The 19,981-nt window shown below is 38.7% G+C and overlaps 1 protein-coding gene across 3 annotated transcripts in view; it reads right to left on the reverse strand.

The window, feature by feature from the left end:
- The window catches only part of LOC140200080 (F-BAR and double SH3 domains protein 2-like), a 245,379-nt gene that overhangs the window by 92,712 nt on the left and 132,686 nt on the right, over positions 1–19,981 (reverse strand). For all 3 annotated transcript variants that reach the window (XM_072262822.1, XM_072262820.1, XM_072262821.1), the window contains exons 7-8: positions 14,670–14,724; positions 13,275–13,403 (exon numbers count right to left, since the gene is read on the reverse strand). In XM_072262822.1, the coding sequence (XP_072118923.1) occupies positions 13,275–13,403; positions 14,670–14,724 (184 nt within the window). The remainder of the gene's footprint in view (positions 1–13,274; positions 13,404–14,669; positions 14,725–19,981) is intronic.

Raw genomic sequence — 19,981 nt, forward strand, 5'->3', positions numbered from 1 at the left:
GTTGACAGGGATCAGAAACTCTCCAAGGATTAGGACATTTTCCAGAACTAAATAATTCTTGCTTGGAGAAACATAACTTCTTATGGTAATGAGAAGAGTCAGGAACTGTCTAAACATCAATATTCCACATACAGATTACATAATACAAATTTCCTTCAATGATTCTGATATTTTCTATTTTCTTCCATAAAGGAAATGTTTTAAAAAACAGTGAAAACAATCTGAAAGCAAATAAGCATAACTCCACAAGTTACCTTTAATGTTGTTACCCCTCAACCATCTTGCTCTTGAACAAGTGGGGATAACTTCACATGCCCCATCACTAAACTGTTCCCACAACCTATGGACTTACTTTCAAGGACTCTGCAAGGGTTCAAGAAAATGTCAATGATTTGTGTCGGAAGTCTAAGCTGTTGGTTTCAGATAATACATAGGAAATTGTAGCTCATCTGGCACTGAACAGGGAAGGCTTATTGGTAACACAGGCACACAAAAAAAGACAAACTTTATAGAGAGATAAATACAAGAGATTCTGCAGCTGCTAGAGGTCTTGAGCAACACACAGAAAATGCAGGAGGAACTCAGCAAGTCAGACAACATCCATGGAAAAGGATAAACAGCTGACATTTTTGGCTGAGACCCTTCTTCAGGACTGGAATGGAAGGGGGCAGAAGCCAGAATACAAAGGTGAGGGAAGTAGAGACCAGGCGAAGGGAAAGGTGGGTGGATAGGGGAGGGGAAAGGTGGGAGAGCAAAGGGCTGAAGACGGAATCTAATGGGAGAGGACAGTGGACCATAGAAGAAAGGGAAGGGGGAGGGCCAGAGTGAGGTGATGGGCAGGGTGAAGAAAAGGGGTAACCCAGAATGGGGAATGGAAAAAGAGAGAAGGAGGGAGGGGTGAGAAATTGATGAAAGTTGGAGAAATCAATGCTCATACCATCAGATCAGAGGCTACCCAAAAGAAATATGAGGTGTTGCCCCTCCAAATTGAGTTTGATCTCTTCATGGCAGTAGAGGAGGTGATGAACAGGTATGTCAGAATGGGAATGGGAAGTCAAATTGAATAGTGCGGGCCCTGGGAGATCCTACCTTTTGTGGCAGACAAAGCAAAGGTACTCGACAAAGCTGACCCTTGATCTTCGCCAGTTCCCATTGATGTACAGGACGCCGCACTTGGAAAACTGAATACAAGAGATAACCCTGACAGATTTACAAGTCAAGTGTCACATTAGCTGGAAGGACTGTATGGGCTCTGAATGGTGGTGTAGGGGCAGGTGAAGCACTTGTTACATTGGAAATGTCGATCATTTATTTCCCTCTGTACATGTTGCTTGACTTGCTGAGTTCCTCCAGCATTTTGTGCATGCTACTTAGGGAGACAAAAGAAGGGCAAGGTGTTGAGAAAGTACACATGGAATATGATTTCATTGAACAACAACCTCAGACAGGTTATAATTAAGGAAGAGAACAAAAAAGACCCTAAAAGGGTCCATATACAATGATTCAACACAAAAAGTTGCTCTGCCTGCAACTGCAAATGAAACCATGACTTCTTGACCAACAGTCTGCAATCAGCAAGGATAGACAGTGACACCTCCATGATTATCCTCTACACCGGTGCCTCATAATGCTATATTTTAAGTCCCTAACTCTGTGTGTGTGTGTGTGTGTGTGTGTGTGTGTGTCTATATATATATATATACACACACACACACACAACCGTGTAGTCAGATTCTGCTGCAACTCTATTCACAAGTTTGCTAATGACATGGTCATAATGGGCTTAATCTTAAACAATGAGCAGAATACAGGAAGAAGATAGAGAGCCAAGTGGCATGGTGTCATGAAACCAACATTTCTCTCAACGTGAGAGAAAACAAAAAACTTGCTCATTGACTTCAGTAAGTGGGACAGAGTACACATCTGCCATTATCAATGATGCCGGGCTGGAGAGCTCAAGTTCTTATAGAACATAGAACATAGAATAGTACAGCACAGTACAGGCCCTTCGGCCCACAATGTTGGGCCGACCCTCAAACCCTGCCTCCCATATAAGCCCCCACCTTACTCCAAGTGTGGCCTAACCAGAGTTTTATAGAGCTGCATCATTACATCGCGACTCTTAAACTCCATCCCTCGACTTATGAAAGCTAACACCCCATAAGCTTTCTTAACTACCCTATCCACCTGTGAGGCAACTTTCAGGGATCTGAGGACATGTACCCCCAGGTCCCTCTGCTCCTCCACACTACCAAGTATCCTGCCATTTACTTTGTACTCTGCCTTGGAGTTTGTCCTTCCAAAGTGTACCACCTCACACTTCTCCGGGTTGAACTCCATCTGCCACTTCTCAACCCACTTCTGCATCCTATCAATGTCTCTCTGCAATCTTTGACAATCCTCTACACTATCTACAACACCACCAACCTTTGTGTCGTCTGCAAACTTGCCAACCCACCCTTCTACCCCGACATCCAGGTCGTTAATAAAAATCACGAAAAGTAGAGGTCCCAGAACAGATCCTTGTGGGACACCACTAGTCACAATCCTCCAATCTGAATGTACTCCCTCCACCACCACTCTCTGCCTTCTGCAGGCAAGCCAATTCTGAATCCACCTGGCCAAACTTCCCTGGATCCCATGCCTTCTGACTTTCTGAATAAGCCTACTGTGTGGAACCTTGTCAAATGCCTTACTAAAATCCATATAGATCACATCCACTGCACTACCCTCATCTATATGCCTGGTCACCTCCTCAAAGAACTCTATCAGGCTTGTTAGACATGATCTACCCTTCGCAAAGCCATGCTGACTGTCCCTGATCAGACCATGATTCTCTAAATACCCATAGATCCTATCTCTAAGAATCTTTTCCAACAGCTTTTCCACCACAGACGTAAGGCTCACTGGTCTATAATTACCCAGACTATCCCTACTACCTTTTTTGAACAACGGGACAACATTCGCCTCCCTCCAATCCTCCAGTACCATTCCCATGGACGAGGACATAAAGATCCTAGCCAGAGGCTCAGCAATCTCTTCCCTCACCTCGTGGAGCAGCCTGGGGAATATCCATCAGGCCCCGGGACTTATCCGTCCTAATGTGTTTTAACAACTCCAACACCTCCTCTCCCTTAATATCAACATGCTCCAGAACATCAACCTTACTCATATTGTCCTCACCATCATCAAGTTCCCTCTCATTGGTGAATACTGAAGAGAAGTATTCATTGAGGGCCTCGCTCACTTCCACAGCCTCCAGGCACATCTCTAATCGGTACTACCTTCACTGCTGTCATCCTTTTTTTCTTCACATAATTGAAGAATGCCTTGGGGTTTTCCTTTACCCTACTCGCCAAGGCCTTCTCAGCCCCTTCTTAAGCTCCTTTCTTGCTCCCCAATATTCCTCAATAGACCCATCTGATCCCTGCTTCCGAAACCTCATGTATGCTGCCTTCTTCCACCTGACTAGATTTTCCACCTCACTTGTCACCCATTGTTCCTTCCCTCTACCATTCTTTATCTTCCTCACCGGGACAAATTTATCCTTAACATCCTGCAAGAGATCTCTAAACATCGACCACATGTCCATAGTACATTTCCCTGCAAAAACAGCATCCTAATTCACACCCGCTAAGTTCTAGCCTTATAGCCTGATAATTTGCCCTTCCCCAATTAAAAATTTTCCTATCCTTTTCCATGATAATGTTAAAGGTATAACTATCATCAAAAATAGACAGCTTGTACAATAAAAATGAACTTTTGATCTCTCATTTTACCTCATGATGGACCATGCCCTTTTGCATTGCACTCCTCTTTAACTGTAGCAATACATTCTACATTGTTTTCCCCCATTTTGTACAATGTGGTTATGCAAACAAAAGCTTTTCACTGTATGTGACAAAATTAATTACCATTCATTGTTTGTCCTAGCTTTAATAATCCCGAAGTGCCCATTTCATATGTATCAGGAATAAATTTAATCTTCCTTTGCTTTACCAACTGAAAAGCTCAAGAAAAATCTGCAAAGCAGGCCAAAACAGAGCTGTCAGCCTCATTAACATACTCAAAATGCCAACCTGTCTCCCAGAATGAAATGTCTGTACTCCTTGTCCTGCTAAAGTAAAACTCAGGAGACAGCAGGTTAGAGTTAGCTGATCAGTATGTTCACATTAAAATACCTGTTCAACCTCACAAACATCAAAGCCAAACATCAAAACAAGACTCACTTTCTCCTTGGCAAATGAATAGTTTCACTCAAGAGTTTGATGACATTTCTAACAACTACATTAAAAAAATCTGTTGACTTTTCATATGTTCAATCACATTTATTTGTTGTGATCTTGATGGTCTTTAACATAACAATGTTCTGTGGGCTTGACCTTGATATTTTAAAATAGGTCTTGTTGAATATTATGCTTGCAGTCTAAAACAGATACTTTGATGTTACAATGGACACTTCCAGAAAGTAAGAGAAATGTAGGTGGGTCCATCTTACATGATATTGATGGACAAAAGATGAATAAACTATTGCCTATAGTCGCTTTCCCAATGCCATCACATTCACTTTTAATGCAGACCTGTTGTTAGTTCTGCAAGCAATGCTCATGAATATTTGTTTAGCATGAACAACTCACATGATTAAACATCTCAAATTGATAAAACCATTAGTGCAAAAAAATTCCCACAAAAATGCAGAAGAAATTTCAGAATGTGATCAAAAGCTTGGCTAAAGCATTATTTGGAAGAAGCCACACGAAAGAGAATACATTAAGTAAGGAATTCTTAGCATCTAACCAGTTGCCAATGGCAAAATAATGAAAATAGGAGACAGGCAATTTTGTAGAAGCAAAGAACCTGGAGGGCATAGAAAGTATTGGATTGGTTTGTCTCTGAAACCAAAGACTCTGCTCTTTTCAAACCAATCAGCTTGTACAAAGACATCTGGCATGACGTGAAAGCACAGAGGAACATCTGGAGAAATTCCTGAAACACCAGTTCGCTGCTGTTGTTACTGCGTGGTCGGGAATCTTCCGGAGGGAAGGCCTGAAAATCCCCGGCTTTGCCTGCTGTTGGCGACCGAGATTGAGGTCGAATCGTTCGGACAGAGATGGCCCTCAGTACTCGGTGTCAGAGAGCTGATTGGAGGCTCGAAGTTTTCGGATGACTCAGAGTCAGACTGTGGTCAGGAATGGCAGGGAGAGTTTTTCTTCCTTCTCCCGTCTGCGTGAGATGTGGGACATTTGAGAGACTTTGAACTTTTTACTGTGCTCATGGACTTCTTCATCAAGTTATGGTATTGTTGCACTGTTGTAACTATATGTTATAATTATGTGGTTTTGTTAGTTTTTTCAGTCTTGGTCTGTACTGTGTTTTGTGATATCGCACCTGAGGAAATATTGTATCATTTCTTAATGCATGCATTACTAAATGACAATAAAAGAGGACTGTGTGTCTTCATAATCTAATCTAATCTGGCATGATTTTAAAGAGACAACTTCAATCACCTATGATGCAACATAATTTAAAATATACTGATTCACACACATTAATATTACAGTCACTTGGGCAAGTTTGGCCACATTTCTGTATAGATACAACTTTAAAGTAACTCACATACCTGCTATAAACAGACAAAACTTAATGGTAATGTTAAGCCTTGCATTCACCAAGTAGCTAATGATGATTTTTCATCAAAGCATAATGGAATAAATAATCCACATGCTTATGTTTTTTTGTTTTACTTTGCTTTTTTTCTCCACCACAAACTGTTCTGCATCTCTCGAAATTTGAAGTCTTAAAACTCTGGTGTCCTTTACACCTGAGGTTTACTATGTTCCATCATGCACTCCTTTTATGCATCAAAGATGCCACATGAAACTAACTTTAACCTTAAGCTTCATTTGGTCTGGAGTAAAAATTTGTTCCAAGCTGTTCCTGTGAAGCTCTCTGATACTAGATCAAAGGCTTTAATTTTTTACATTTTCATTAAGTAACAGAAATGACAAACAGTTTGATCATACTAAGGTTGATCTTGATGGAAGGTAGTATTTGGAGTTAACTATTAGGTAAATTTTTGTACTTAGCCTCAAATGTCTTCACCGATTTTCAGGTTAATTCTTATTTTTTTCCCCAGAAGAGTACATCCATTTGAAATGATATACAGTGGCATGCAAAAGTTTGGGCATCCCTGGTCAAAATTTCTGTGACTGTGAATAGCTAAGTGAGTAAAAGATGAACTGATTTCCAAAAGGCATAAAGTTAAAGATGACACATTTTAAAAATATTTTAAGCAAGAAAACTTTTTTATTTCCATCATTTACAGTTCCAAAATAACAAAAAAGGAAAAGGGCCCGAATCAAAAGTTTGGGCACCCTGCATGGCAGTACTTAGTAACACCCCCTTTGGCAAGTATCACAGCTTGTAAACGCTTCTTGTAGCCAGCTAAGAGCCTTTCAATTCTTGTTTGGGGGATTTTCGCCCATTCTTCCTTGCAAAAGGCTTCTAGTTCTGTGAGAATCTTGGGCTGTCTTGCATGCACTGCTCTTTTGAGGTCTATCCACAGATTTTCAATGATGTTTAGGTCAGGGGACTATGAGGACTATGGCAAAACCTTCAGCTTGTGCCTCTTGAGGTAGTCCATTGTGGATTTTGAGGTGTGTTTAGGTTCATTATCCTGTTGCAGAAGCCATCCTCTTTTCACCTTTGGCTGTTTTACAGACGGTGTGATGCTTGCTTCCAGAATTTGCTGGTATTTAACTGAATTCATTCTTCCCTCTACCAGTAAACATTTCCCGTGCCACTGGCTGCAACACAAGCCCAAAGCATGATCGATCCACCCCCGTGCTTAACAGTTGGAGAGGGGTTCTTTTCATGAAATTCTGCACCCTTTTTTCTCCAAGCATACCTTTGCTCATTGTGGCCAGAAAGTTCTATTCAAAAGGTTCAAAGGAACATCTAAACAAGCCTGATGCATTTTGAAAACAAGTCCTGTGGACTGATGAAGTTAAAATAGAACTTTTTGGCCGCAATGAGCAAGAATTGAAAGACTCTTAGCTGGCTACAGAAAGCATTTGCAAGCTGTGATACTTGCCAAAGGGGGTGTTGCTAAGTACTGCCATGTAGGGTGCCCAAACTTTTGCTTTGGGCCCTTTTCCTTTTTTGTTATTTTGAAACTGTAAAAGATGGAAATAAAAAAGTTTTCTTGCTTAAAACATTAAAGAAATGTGTCATCTTTAACCTTCTGCCTTTTGGAAATCAGTTCATCTTTTACTCGCTTAGCTATTCACAGTAACAGAAATTTTGATGAGGGGTGCCCAAACTTTTGCATGCCACTGTATACAAATCCATATTTTAAAATATTTGATTTGTGAGGAAGGATTGAAATTATATGAACTTTGAAAAACAATAACTGAGAGACAACCTTATGGATAATAGAAGATATTTAAGAAATACTTAAGAGATCCAGAACATACTTTAGACAAGCTGGTAAACTTAGAATTCATCTGAAGTTCTTCATCAATGTGGATGTTCATTTAGGGCAGTGGTTATACCAAACTTTTTTTTGGGTCACCGTTCCCTTGGCTCCCAGACCACATCCCAGTCACCAGCCTGTCCCTTTCTGACCATTACATAAAAAGTATAAGGAATTTTGATTTACAATGTACAGTGGGAAAAAAAGGATCAGCTATGACTGAATGGTGGAGCAAACTGATTGGGTCAAATGGCCTAATTCTGCTCCTATGTCTTATGATCTTAAGGGAGGGGGGGGAATCAGCCATGATTGAACAGCGAAGTAGGCTTGATGGGCCAAATTGCCTAATTCTGCTCCTGTCTTATATCTTAAAATAGAAACTGCTAATTCAAGGCAGTGACAAGTAATTGAAAAAAGTATTCAAATCTATTTAAAGCTAGAAAGAAAATTATTTCTTTATTTAATTACAGTAAAACCAGTTTTCATCAACAATCTTAGACTGTCCATTAGTAGTCAAACTATTCACTACTTCATTGCTTTTTCATCATTCAATGAGATGGATGGGCTTGGTGCAATGATATCAGCTTCCCACATCAGGCCAAGGGTCACTCAGGAGTCTCAATCCCCACATTCAGTAATTTGCAGTCTTTTTCGTTATTTTGAAAGTTGGGCAACTGCACTGAAAAGATGCTCCACCAATATGATGATGGAAAGGCAACAAAAGAACTTCTTAATCTTTGTCTACAGTGCAGGATAGTGATCAGATTTTTTTCTGCAACCAAAAATCTTGATGTGATTTTTTTGAACCTCAGCTTTAGCTCAAGTCATTTTGTAGCGAGATCAGTTCTTATTCTATCTTTCCTGTTAATTCCTTATTAAAGTGTTCAGCAATAGGTTAATTACACAGTCTGGAATTTAGATCGAGAGAAGATCCTGAAATCTCTGACACGTCTTCATGCAACTAGCTTAGGTGGGCACAGTATACTTTAGGATCACCTTGTATTATTTCTTTTTCTTCCAACTCAGAGGCTTGGACAGCCAATGTTAAATAGAGTTAACTTGGACAAAAATGTGGAGATGACTGATTTGATTTTGATAAGATTCACATAATTTACTTGCAGTTGAAGACTGATTTCATTAAACGTTGTGAAGAACTTGACATACAAGCAACATCATGCCTAATATTCCTGAGGTGATTACTGAATGAAGCATTTGAGTCTTCAAAGAATTTTATGACAGCAAAAAGTGCATAAAAGAATCTCAGGCAGTTTCCTTTTGACAGCCATCTGACTTCTGTGTACAACAGCAAGCATTTAAACTGTTCATCGCTCTCAATACAAAGCTCTCGAAATAGTTGCAAATTGAGAGCATGGGACTAGAATTTTAGTTACTGCAGTGATAACAGTAATTAATTATTTGTGTAGCCAATTACTTAAGTTTTTTTTTGCAACAAGTGGTTGTCTGTGAATTACACAGTCAATGGAAAATATATTGGGTACAACTTCTTTTCAAGAAAGTAATAACCTCACGGTAGTGCCCTGCCATTGATGATGCTCCATCTGTTGCACAAGCAAGAATGCTGGTGAGCAGAATGTCCTTCTCTGTGAAAAATTGTTCAACAACTCGAAATACTGACTCCTAATGTTTCTAGCCCCCTTGAAATAACAACTCTTGAATCACACTTTCATCTTTTATGAAGCAAATATAACCAAGAAGCAAAGATGCATTGCCTGGAAAAATTGCCTCATCCAACTGCAGAGCAAATTCTGTTGTCCTGAGTACATTGCACAATGTTGCCTTCCACGTTCTCAGACATTTTATCTATTCTTCTTTGAACAGAGTTGTCACTGAGTAGAATTGCTTTAATTATTTGGTCTGGTGACTTATGCAAAACCGTATTCAGGACCTCTCATTGCTGGCAGAATCAGTTCTTCTTCAATGGTAGCAATAAAGAATTAAATGTTTTATGAAGCATGCAAGCCATCATTATTTTGTTCTGAAGTACTGGCAAACATGTTTTGAAGTTTTTCCATTTCTGAAAGTTTCATGAAGTGACTAAAAGGAAGATAAGTTCTTGTTTGCTTTATCAGAGTGTATGCTCTTCAAATGTTCAAGTAGCCTGGACGGTTTCATTGCCTCATTTGAAAAAACTTTTTAACACAACAGACACATGCTAGGTACTGGTATAAATCCACATTTCAGACACTCCACACTATACTGCCTACATTTCAATTTATTTGGTCTGCTTCTGCCATTTTTGTTGTGAATTAACAACCACAATCAATTACCTATTGTTTAAATTCAACCTCAAGCACTGTGATTAATAAAGGGGAATGCTATGACATCATCATAGCTTGGGTAAAACCTGACTCTCTGCCTGAAGGTACACAATGCGGGTCAGCAATATCTCGGTTGGGCCGTGGTCTAGAGAAATGAGGTCAAGACTATTCAAAAGGGCAGATTCTGAACTTAACCTCATTGAAAGGCGTTCCCTAATTCACAGGAATTACATCATTGTGCGAGTAGAATATGGGAATTGTACTAGCTAATGCTGTACTAAACTAGTGAACAGCAATAATGCGCAGGACGGACCTGGAAATAACACGATTTCCTCATTCCCGATTTCTCATGATATGCCAAATACTGAAGTGTCACACTGCTTGAAGCATGTTATTATTGTTGAAAATCAAAGTCTAAGAGAACAGAATATTAGCAAGGGATGAGGTGATTATGAGACACAGGATCAAATGCTTATAATAAGTAATTCATTTCTTAGATTAAGCCTGTAATCTCCCTGCTGCCCCCCTTGGTACCAAGTGGCCCACCCCACCACGCCTTTATCTTTATTGCCCCTTTAGAAACTCCCACTGCCCTTATTGGGTGATATCGCCCACTTTAGGAGCCACTAATATAGGTTAGGAGGACAAACAATTTTAAAGCTAGCTATTTAATAAACTATGATGTATTTTAACCATCAGCATATCACCATGATAATATAATACTTAAATGAATAATGTTTAGATTTTTATGATAAAGAAAAAAAGTTTGTCTACAGATTTTGGCAGATTTTAGAATATTTAGTAATACTTCATGTTTTGGCTGTCTACTATGAATATTTTGGTATACCATATTAAAAATAATGAATGGAAAATATTTTAAAAAAATTTACCTTTTTAAATGCATAATTTCTAATATTTAGCATTTATCTATTTAATTAAATTTGTGCCACTAATTCAATTTGTTGAAGGACATAATTCACAGGACAAGAAGGCATTAAAATGATGTTTCTTCCAGAGCATGTACAATCCATTTTGAAATATTCAATCATACCTATTTATTCTTCTGTAGTACATATATTCCCTGATTTTTGAATATAATCAATTTAATATATTTTTCAAAGCTGGATGGCCAAAGTTGCATACTGATATCCAGTATGTCTTCAACTTAGATTTACAAATTAGACTAACTTTCTTCAACTTATGGTCAAAAACTCTTAGAAGTTTTGTTTTGTTCAAATTCATGTCTGAAGGTAACATGTCTGAACGATTGGTGTCCTGTCACACTCACCTCAATAATAAGCAAATGCTTTGAGAGGCCGGTCAAGGACTACATCTGCAGCATGCTACCACCCACACTGGGCCCCTTACAATTCGTCTACCGACACAACCAATTGATAGATGACACAACAGCCACAGCTCTACACACCGTCCTTACACATCTGGAGAAGAAGGATGCTTACGTGAGAATCTTGGGCTACAGTTCCGCATTCAACACCATAATTTCCTCCAGGTTTGTCAAAAAACTCAGAGACCTCGGCCTTCACCCTGCCTTGTGCAGCTGGATCCTGGACTTTCTGTCAGATCACCAGCAGGTGGCAAGAGTGGGCTCCCTCACCTTTGCCCCTCTGATCCAAAACACAGGTGCCCCTCAGGACTGTGCCCTAAGCCCCCTCCTTTACTCTCTGTACACCCATGGCTGTCTCGCCACCCGCAGCTCCAATCTGCTAATTAAATTTGCTGACAGTACCACATTGATTGGCTAAATCTCAAATAATAACAAGGCAGCCTACAGAAAAGTCATCAACCTGACACAGTGGTGTCAAGAAAACAACATCTCCCTCAATGTCGCAAAAACAAAGAAGCTGGTTGTGGACTACAGGAGGAATGGAGACAGGCCAGCTCCTATTGACATTGCACCCAGCTGTAATTATTAACATTGTTCACGGATGTGCAGAACAAAGGACAATGTATTGCGAGATAAATCAATTAACTCCAATATCCGGCAGCAGTTTATAAAAAGAAAGTTAGTGGTGATAAGCAAAGTTGGATCTTTCAATTTAGTAAGTACTCTATTACATACTGTATAGAACATTATAAAACCATAACAAATTTCTAGTGATATCTTAGCTTAACTACTGATAAGATATTTTTCAAGACCACAAATACACAGCATCATAAAAATACATTTTCAAGTCTAATGTCGCAAACTCTATTTTTCCTGGCAATTTTATTAAATGGAATCAATAGTATCCCAGTCTCAGAAAGAATTGTTAGTATGATACAGAGGGCATTAAATATAAATAACAAGGATAAATTTCAATTTGGTTAATTATATTGGCTCCAGTTTCACTTATTACTAACCAGGCGTTTAAGTCTGTGAAAGGATTTGCTGCATTTTATAAAAAAATGAAGAGTTATTTCACATGAACAGGCAGACTAGTGTACAGAAAGAGGAGCAGGGAGACAGGAGCTTATTGAGAATCCGAATCAGGTTTAATATCACTGGCATATATCATGAAATTTGTAAACTTAGCAGCAGCAGTACAACGCAATGCATGATATAGCAAAAAAAAGAATTATTCTGAGTATATATATGTCTATTAAATAGTTAAATTAAGAATAGTAGTGCAAAAACATTAAAAAATGTGGTTGTGTTATTGTTAATGAGTTTGTTAGACCAGGATAACGGGGATTGATCACTAATATTTGCAATATGTAATCACAAAACAATCAAACAAGAAGAAAAATAGAGTTAGTAATCACCAAATGACCAGATAGTTTTATTATAAATGGTTAAATAAATTACCATTATATCAAGTATTAATTACAGAGTTAACATAATTTATCTTGCTACACTAATTGGCCACTGTAAGCTACCTTGATGAATAGTAGAACATGGAGGAAAGTAATAGGAATGTGGGGTAGGATGATTAAAAAAAACCACCAGATTTATTCAGAGCTAACAAAATACTTGTGCTAGGAAGATAAACAGAAAGAACTTTGCAGTTTAGTTTCAGAAACGTGAGGCAATCACCAAAATCAGATACTACACAGAGACGTATAATCATTCATCATTCACTTTAGTTGACAAGAAGGACAACAACCAGTGAACTTCCATAAGTAGTTTGCCTCTAAAACTGAAACACTTTGGGGAAAAAAAGTTACTATGATGATCAGCTTGGTGAAGATGAAGAATGAGTCCTCTTTCTGATAATATTTTAAAACAAATCAAATGCAAAATGTTGCTTTGTTTTTCAAATTATTACTTTAGAAATGACCAAAGAATTTCGCCTTGTATTAATCTTTTAAAGATTTGATTTGAAAATAATACAATTATGAATTCTTTGATATTCTGCAAGGCCTTTTCATTGGCTGGTGACAGTCTTCTGAGGACTCATACAATCATTCTAATGTATATCACAATAGAACAAACAACAAACAATATCACTTGTTAAAAAGCTGTCATGAACAAAAAGAATAGACCTGAAATATAATACACAAGCAGAGAAAAATTTGCTTACCGTCATCATGTTTACCAGATCTATTTGATAATAACGATCTTGATGTGCATTTGCAGCTGCCAGTGTAAGAAGGTAGTCATTTCGAGCATGGTTAGCTTTTATGTTGCATTCACTGCGCCTTGCTTTCAACTAAAATTCAAACAAAGTATGTAATATTGGATGCCAAACAGAGTTCCACAATTTTCTTCCTAAGATACTTTATCTTTCACCTTGTAATTGCAAAGATATATCAATAAAATGGCCCATTATGGGTTAATATCAGTCCATCTTTTAAAATATTCCCTCATTTAGCTTTTCCATCGTTACACTTCATTTCTTGCACAATTTAGATAGGTTTAACCTGACCCAGTGTTCATGAAGATCAATGTTACAAGTTGACTTGTCCCTCATGCAATGTTTGCCTTTGCTCACATTATGAGATGGTATAAAAGATTTGCAAAATAAATGGGGTACGGTGTAACCAGAGATAGTGAAAACACTAACACCCAAGGCGTTTTGATGAGGATCTGTTTACTTCTGCTTTGCTTTCCACACCTTGACTATTTCCAACATTTTGTTTTCACTCAAAACTCCAGCATCCATAATGTGCTTTATCTGACTCCCCTTCATCTACAATGGTCTTTCCAATCACGAGTATTCCTCCTCTGTACTGGACCCGAAATTAGGAGCTGATTATTTGGTAAATGCAAAGATACATTTTTAAATTATGTTGGAAGGTGGAACTGTTCAAATACTTTACTACACGACTTGGATTAAAGAAAAATTATATTTTTCTTCATTCCTGAAAGTAATGAGTTATGTGGGTCAGATCTCTGATCCGTTACTCAACTCTGCATCAACGAACATAGATTTGAATTGATGGAGCTCATTGTTTAGTTTCATAATTGTTGTCAACATATGGTTGGTGGAAGAAGCACAATTGATCAAGATCTTTTTGCTTGCTTTGTGCTCACATGTACTTCCTCAGCCGTGGTCACTGGATAGTGATTAGGATCAGGAAACAGGTGAATTTCTCTTCCCTAGCCCATGGATGCTGAGACTGCAACATAATCAAACTTTAAAGACAGAAAATTAGCTTTTAGGAATTGTAGGTCCAAAAAAATTAAAGCCTTCAAACTGAAAATGATAATATTTTATATTTCTCAGAAAGAGTGAACTTATTTCAAAAGTAGTATGAAAATTTTATACAAAATCAAATTTCATTTTAAAATGACAATGAAAGTCAAGTCTTAACCTCACCTATGTTCAAAGGCTAAGTGTATCCAATTAATGTACTAGCCACTATTTACATACCTCAACTAAGACTTGCAGCACACACTGTGGAAATATTGTACAAAAACAACAAGCTCATGATCAATAACAAGAAACAATCATTCAAAATCTTGCATAACGTACCTTCACACTTGCTTTCTGTAAACTTATTCTTGATTGAAATAGACTAAGCTTGGACCTGAAAAAATAAGACCGCTATTTAGCAGTATATTTGAATCAAAAAATTGTTCTGTCAAAATGGCACTCTGCATTTAAGAACTGATGTAAAAGCAGGAATCGTCATCATTTAGGCCATTTCAAGTAGTTTTGTGTAGATAATTTATTTGCCATATTTATTAATTAAATAATTTAAACAACTGAATTGGATTCACCATAACTGCATTATATCTGTGGCAACAAGGCAAGGCAATTTAACACCATTATTTAAATCACTTAATGCTTAACTTTACAGAAGATATGTTGGGATTGTTCACCAAATGTAGGGAAGGTATTGTAGATGTGCGATCGCTTGAGTCAAGTATGATGTTCTCAGGTGATTGTAGAGGCCGATCCAGGATCCACATATTCTAGTGCAGTGTGGGAAGAGTAAGTGGTGGGGCTTTTAGTAGTTCAACAAGATGCCACTGGTTCTCTGTGGCACAGCAGAGGTTACTCTCATTTAGCACAGCTCCTTCTTGAACAAATTTTATCCAGGTGTATCTATTGTCTTCCCAGTTTCTCGGTGTCATTTTGAATTTCTTCAGGCTGATTTTAATGTTCTCTTTGAAACATTTCCTTTGAGGTATGTATACAAATGTGGGCACTGCTAAAACTCTGAATTGCAGAATCAATTTTTTTTCAGCTTCCTTATCACTGCTTTCACACTTGCTAATCATCAAAATGCTTTTTGCCCCTTGGGTTTGAAGACACACTTTAATATTAGCAGCAGCCACTTCAGCAATAAGCAACTATCACACTTAAAGGTGAGTGGTGCTGCACAGATCAGTATCAATCACTTCCCTGGTCCTGTGTGCTGAAATGTACCTCTCCAGGTAGCTCGTCAAAGTCCCGACAACAGGACCTGCTGCCTCGTAAATGAGTGGTTCTTGTTTTGGACTGGCTTTGAACTTCATTAGACCTTAATTTCAACACCAAACTTATTTCAATCTGCTAGAGGGTCACCAACTTTTCCAGGCTGCAGTATCCCTTGAATTCTCAACCTATCAGCTCAAAAACAACATTAGCAATGCTCAGATGAAGCCGGAAAAAAATTGGATAAATACTTAGAATTCCAGTGCTATTCACAACTGTAAGACAAAATTAATTTGAATTGCCATAAGGCATGAGATGAGCAGAATTCAACAGAATAATTCTGTGCGACAGTGCTATGATTCTAAAATACATAATGGAATCAACATGCTGTTAAAACAACAGAATCTTCAGAACAGTGCAACAGTTAAAAGATTTTAAAAAATTAAAGCAAAATTGAGAGGTAAAATGATGAATTTAGAAATATTCTTATGCAATAAAACTCTAATTATTTAAATTTGTTAAATAATAGTGAATTCACAAGCACATCTTAGTGGCAACTCACAAATGATTAAAAAGCACGAAAAATAATTCAAAGAATGAAGTTAACCGTAGATTTCAAACAGTTAAGCAGACAGATGGTAAGCAAATAACATATGCCCATTACAAAGTGGGAAAGAAAAACAATAGCTATTCAAATAAAGAATAAAATTAATGTAGCATTTGGCCACAAAATCAAAAGACAAATTGGCAAGAATGAGTGTGAAACTTCATGCTTAAATTCACATGCAAAATGGTGATGGCTATGTTATGGGTAATTTATAGTTGCTGATTAAGCAATGAGCAGAAGGTAATAAGGCTGTAGCCTGAAAGAGTCAAATCCAAAAGACAGATTCAATGATCCTTTTTTTTCCTACATGTTCCTTAATGTACATTACTTGCAAAATCATGACAATTTTTACCTCATGATGATAAAAATTGGCCATTTTTTTTCCAGTTAATATTCCTCAGTGCATGCAGAAAGAGCTCTCAAACACATGAGACCAAGCCACTACACTCCAGTAAAAACAAGTCCCAAAAACTGGCCTGAAATAAAGTTGCTGTCAAATTAATACATTTCAGTGTGAATCTCAGGTATTAGCTTGCCAACCCTGAGCCAGAGTTCAAAGCTACATACAATTACTGCAGATATAATAACCATGATCATATATTATGTCTGTAGCATACTTAATTTTAATGTAATTAATTCACCCTATTTAATCTTTAAAGCTGCACTGTTGTCCAGAGTCTACACTCCGTTAATTCTGAGCTCAGTGCTGCACTTTGCTCTAAAACGTGTGCCTTTCAGATCCCTAGTTTCAGCTGAATACCCAATTATCAGGCAGGTCATCTGTTTAACACTGAAAATGGAAAATACCAAGTTTAGGAAAATCTAACTGCTTTATTAAATCAAGCAAATAAAGAATTAAAATGAAATCACTCCCTTACTCAAAGTACATGTTCTGGAGATAATGCACTCATTGAGCAATGAAAGCTATGTTAATATCTCAATACAGATGCTAGAGGAACTCAAGGGAGCCAGAGTGGGGAATGGAAGAAAAGGGAAGGGGGAGGGAGAGAAATTATAGGAAGTTAAAGCAATCAATGTTCATGCCATCAAGTTGGAGGCTGCTCAGAGGGAATACGAGTTGACGCTCCTTCAACCAGAGAAGGACCTCATTGTGACAGCCTATTGCAGATGGAGCAATGTAGATTGGGAGACCACTTTGTAAAGCACCTTTGTTCCATCTGCAACAAACAGGATTGCCTGTATGGTAAGATGGCAGCACATGTGGATGCCGTGGTCTCCCGGGGGCCAATCAGACGTGCTTCTTTCTTTGCTATATATAAATTTTTAAAATCTTATATTAGACTATATTAAACTCCTATAACTACGACTACAGCAGGTCTACTACATCAGTGAGCTGCTTGTTATTTGGAATAGCTGGCCGGGGTGTCATTGGAGCCAGCTAGCAGTTCAGAGAAGGGCTTTTTTGCTGCTACAATCCAGAAGAGGAGATGCCAGAGACATTGTAGCATGGTGTTCGTGCTCGGCTGGGGATAGCCTCTCCCTCTCCCATCGGTGCTGCCCTCCAGTATTGAATTGGAGGAATTACAGGCTGGACTGCTGGTTCCATCAATTCGGGAGGTTGGTCACTCAGGGTCATGGACTAAAAATGTGTTTACTTGCAAGACTTTTTTTCCTATCGAATATTTTAAGTTCACATGTACAACTTGCACCATGGCCCCAGAGGAATGCTGTCTCCTTTGGCTGTATCCATGTATGGTTTCAATGAAATTAAACAACTTGATTTGATTTCCCAGTGGCCAAGAATTTTAAATCCAGTCCCCACTCCCATTCTGACATGTTGGTTCATGGCTTCCTCTACTGCCGTGATGAGGCCACTCTCAGGTTGGAGGAGTAACTTCTGGTAATTCTTCCCTCCACCTTCCCTCTTCTCCCATTCCCCATTCTTACCTCCTCTTCTCCTCACGTGCCTATCACTTTCCTCTGGTGCCCCTCCTCCTTCCCTTTCTCCCATGGTCCACTGTCCTGTCAGATTCCTTCTTCAGTTTTTCCACCTATTACCTCCCAGCTACTCACTTCATCTCCTCCTCCCTCATGCACCTAGCTTCATGAATCACCTTCCAGCTTGTACTCCTTCCCCTCCTCTGAACTTACAGTGGCATGCAGAAGTTTGGGCACCCCGGTCAAAATTTCTGTTACTGTGAATAGCTAAGCGAGTAAAAGATGACCTGATTTCCAAAAGGCATAAAGTTAAAGATGACACATTTTTAAAATATTTTAAGCAAGAAAACTTTTTTTATTTCCATGATATACAGTTTCAAAATAACAAAAAAGGAAAAGGGCCTGAAGCAAAAGTTTGGGCACCATGCATGGTCAGTACTTAGTAATACCCCCTTTGGCAAGTATCACAGCTTGTAAATGCTTTCTGTAGCCAGCTAAGAGTCTTTCAATTCTTGTTTGGGGGATTTTCACCCATTCTTCCTTGCAAAAGACTCCTAGTTCTGTGAGATTCTTGGGCTGTCTTGCATGCACTGTTCTTTTGAGGTCTATCCACAGATTTTCAATGATGTTTAGGTCAGGGGACTGTGAGGGCCATGGCAAAACCTTCAGCTTGTGCCTCTTGAGGTAGTCCACTGTGGATTTTGAGGTGTGTTTAGGTTCGTTATCCTGTTATAGAAGCCATCCTCTTTTCATCTTCAGTTTTTTTTTCAGACAGTGTAATGTTTGTTTCCAGAATTTGCTGGTATTTAATTGAATTCATTCTTCCCTCTACCAGTAAATGTTCCCCGTGCCACTGGCTGCAACACAAGCCCAAAGCATGATCGATCCACCCCCGTGCTTAACAGTTGGAGAGGTGTTCTTTTCATGAAATTCTGCATCCTTTTTTCTCCAAACGTACCTTTGCTCATTGTGGCCAAAAAGTTCTACTTTAACTTCATCAGTCCACAGGATGTTTCCAAAATGCATCAGGCTTGTGGAGATGTTCCTTTGCAAACTTTTGATGCTGAATTTTGTGGTGAGGATGGTGAGGACACAGGAAAGGTTTTCTTCTGATGACTCTTCCATGAAGGTCATATTTGTGCAGGTGTCGCTGCACAGTAGAACAGTGCACCACCACTCCAGAGTCTGCTAAATCTTCTTGCAGGTCTTTTGCAGTCAAATGGGGGTTTTGATTTGCTTTTCTAGCAATCCTACGAGCAGTTCTCTCAGAAAGTTTTCTTGGTCTTCCAGACCTCAACTTGACTTCCACCATTCCTGTTAACTGCCATCTCTTAATTACATTAGGAAATGAGGCAATGGCTACCTGAAAATGCTTTGCTATCTTTTTATAGCCATCTCCTGCTTTGTGGGCATCATTTATTTTAATTTTCAGAGTGCTAAGCAGCTGCTTAGAGGAGCCCATGGCTGCTGATTGTTGGGACAAGGCTTGAGGAGTCAGGGTATATATAAAGCTTTGAAATTTGCATCACCTGGCCTTTCCTAATGACGACTGTGAACAAGCCATTGCCCTAACAAGCTAATTAAGGTCTGAGACCTTGGTAAAAGTTATCTGAGAGCTCAAATCTCTTGGGGTGCCTAAACTTCTGCATGGTGCTCTTTTCCTTTTCTTCCCCCACTCTAAAATTGTACAAAACAAAAAATAGTACACTAATCTTGCTTAAAATGTTGAAAAGAATGCTTCATCTTTAACTTTATGACGTTTAGAGATCAGTTCATCTTCTACTCACTTAACTATTCACAGAAACAGAAATTTTGACCAGGGGTGCCCAAACTTTTGCATGCCACTGTATTCTGGCTTCTTCCCATCCTGATAAAAGGCCTCAACCTGAAACGTCGACTATCTATTCCTTGTCATAGA

This window comes from Mobula birostris, chromosome 7, assembly GCF_030028105.1.
Source record: "Mobula birostris isolate sMobBir1 chromosome 7, sMobBir1.hap1, whole genome shotgun sequence".
Classification (NCBI taxonomy): Eukaryota; Metazoa; Chordata; class Chondrichthyes; order Myliobatiformes; family Myliobatidae; genus Mobula; species Mobula birostris.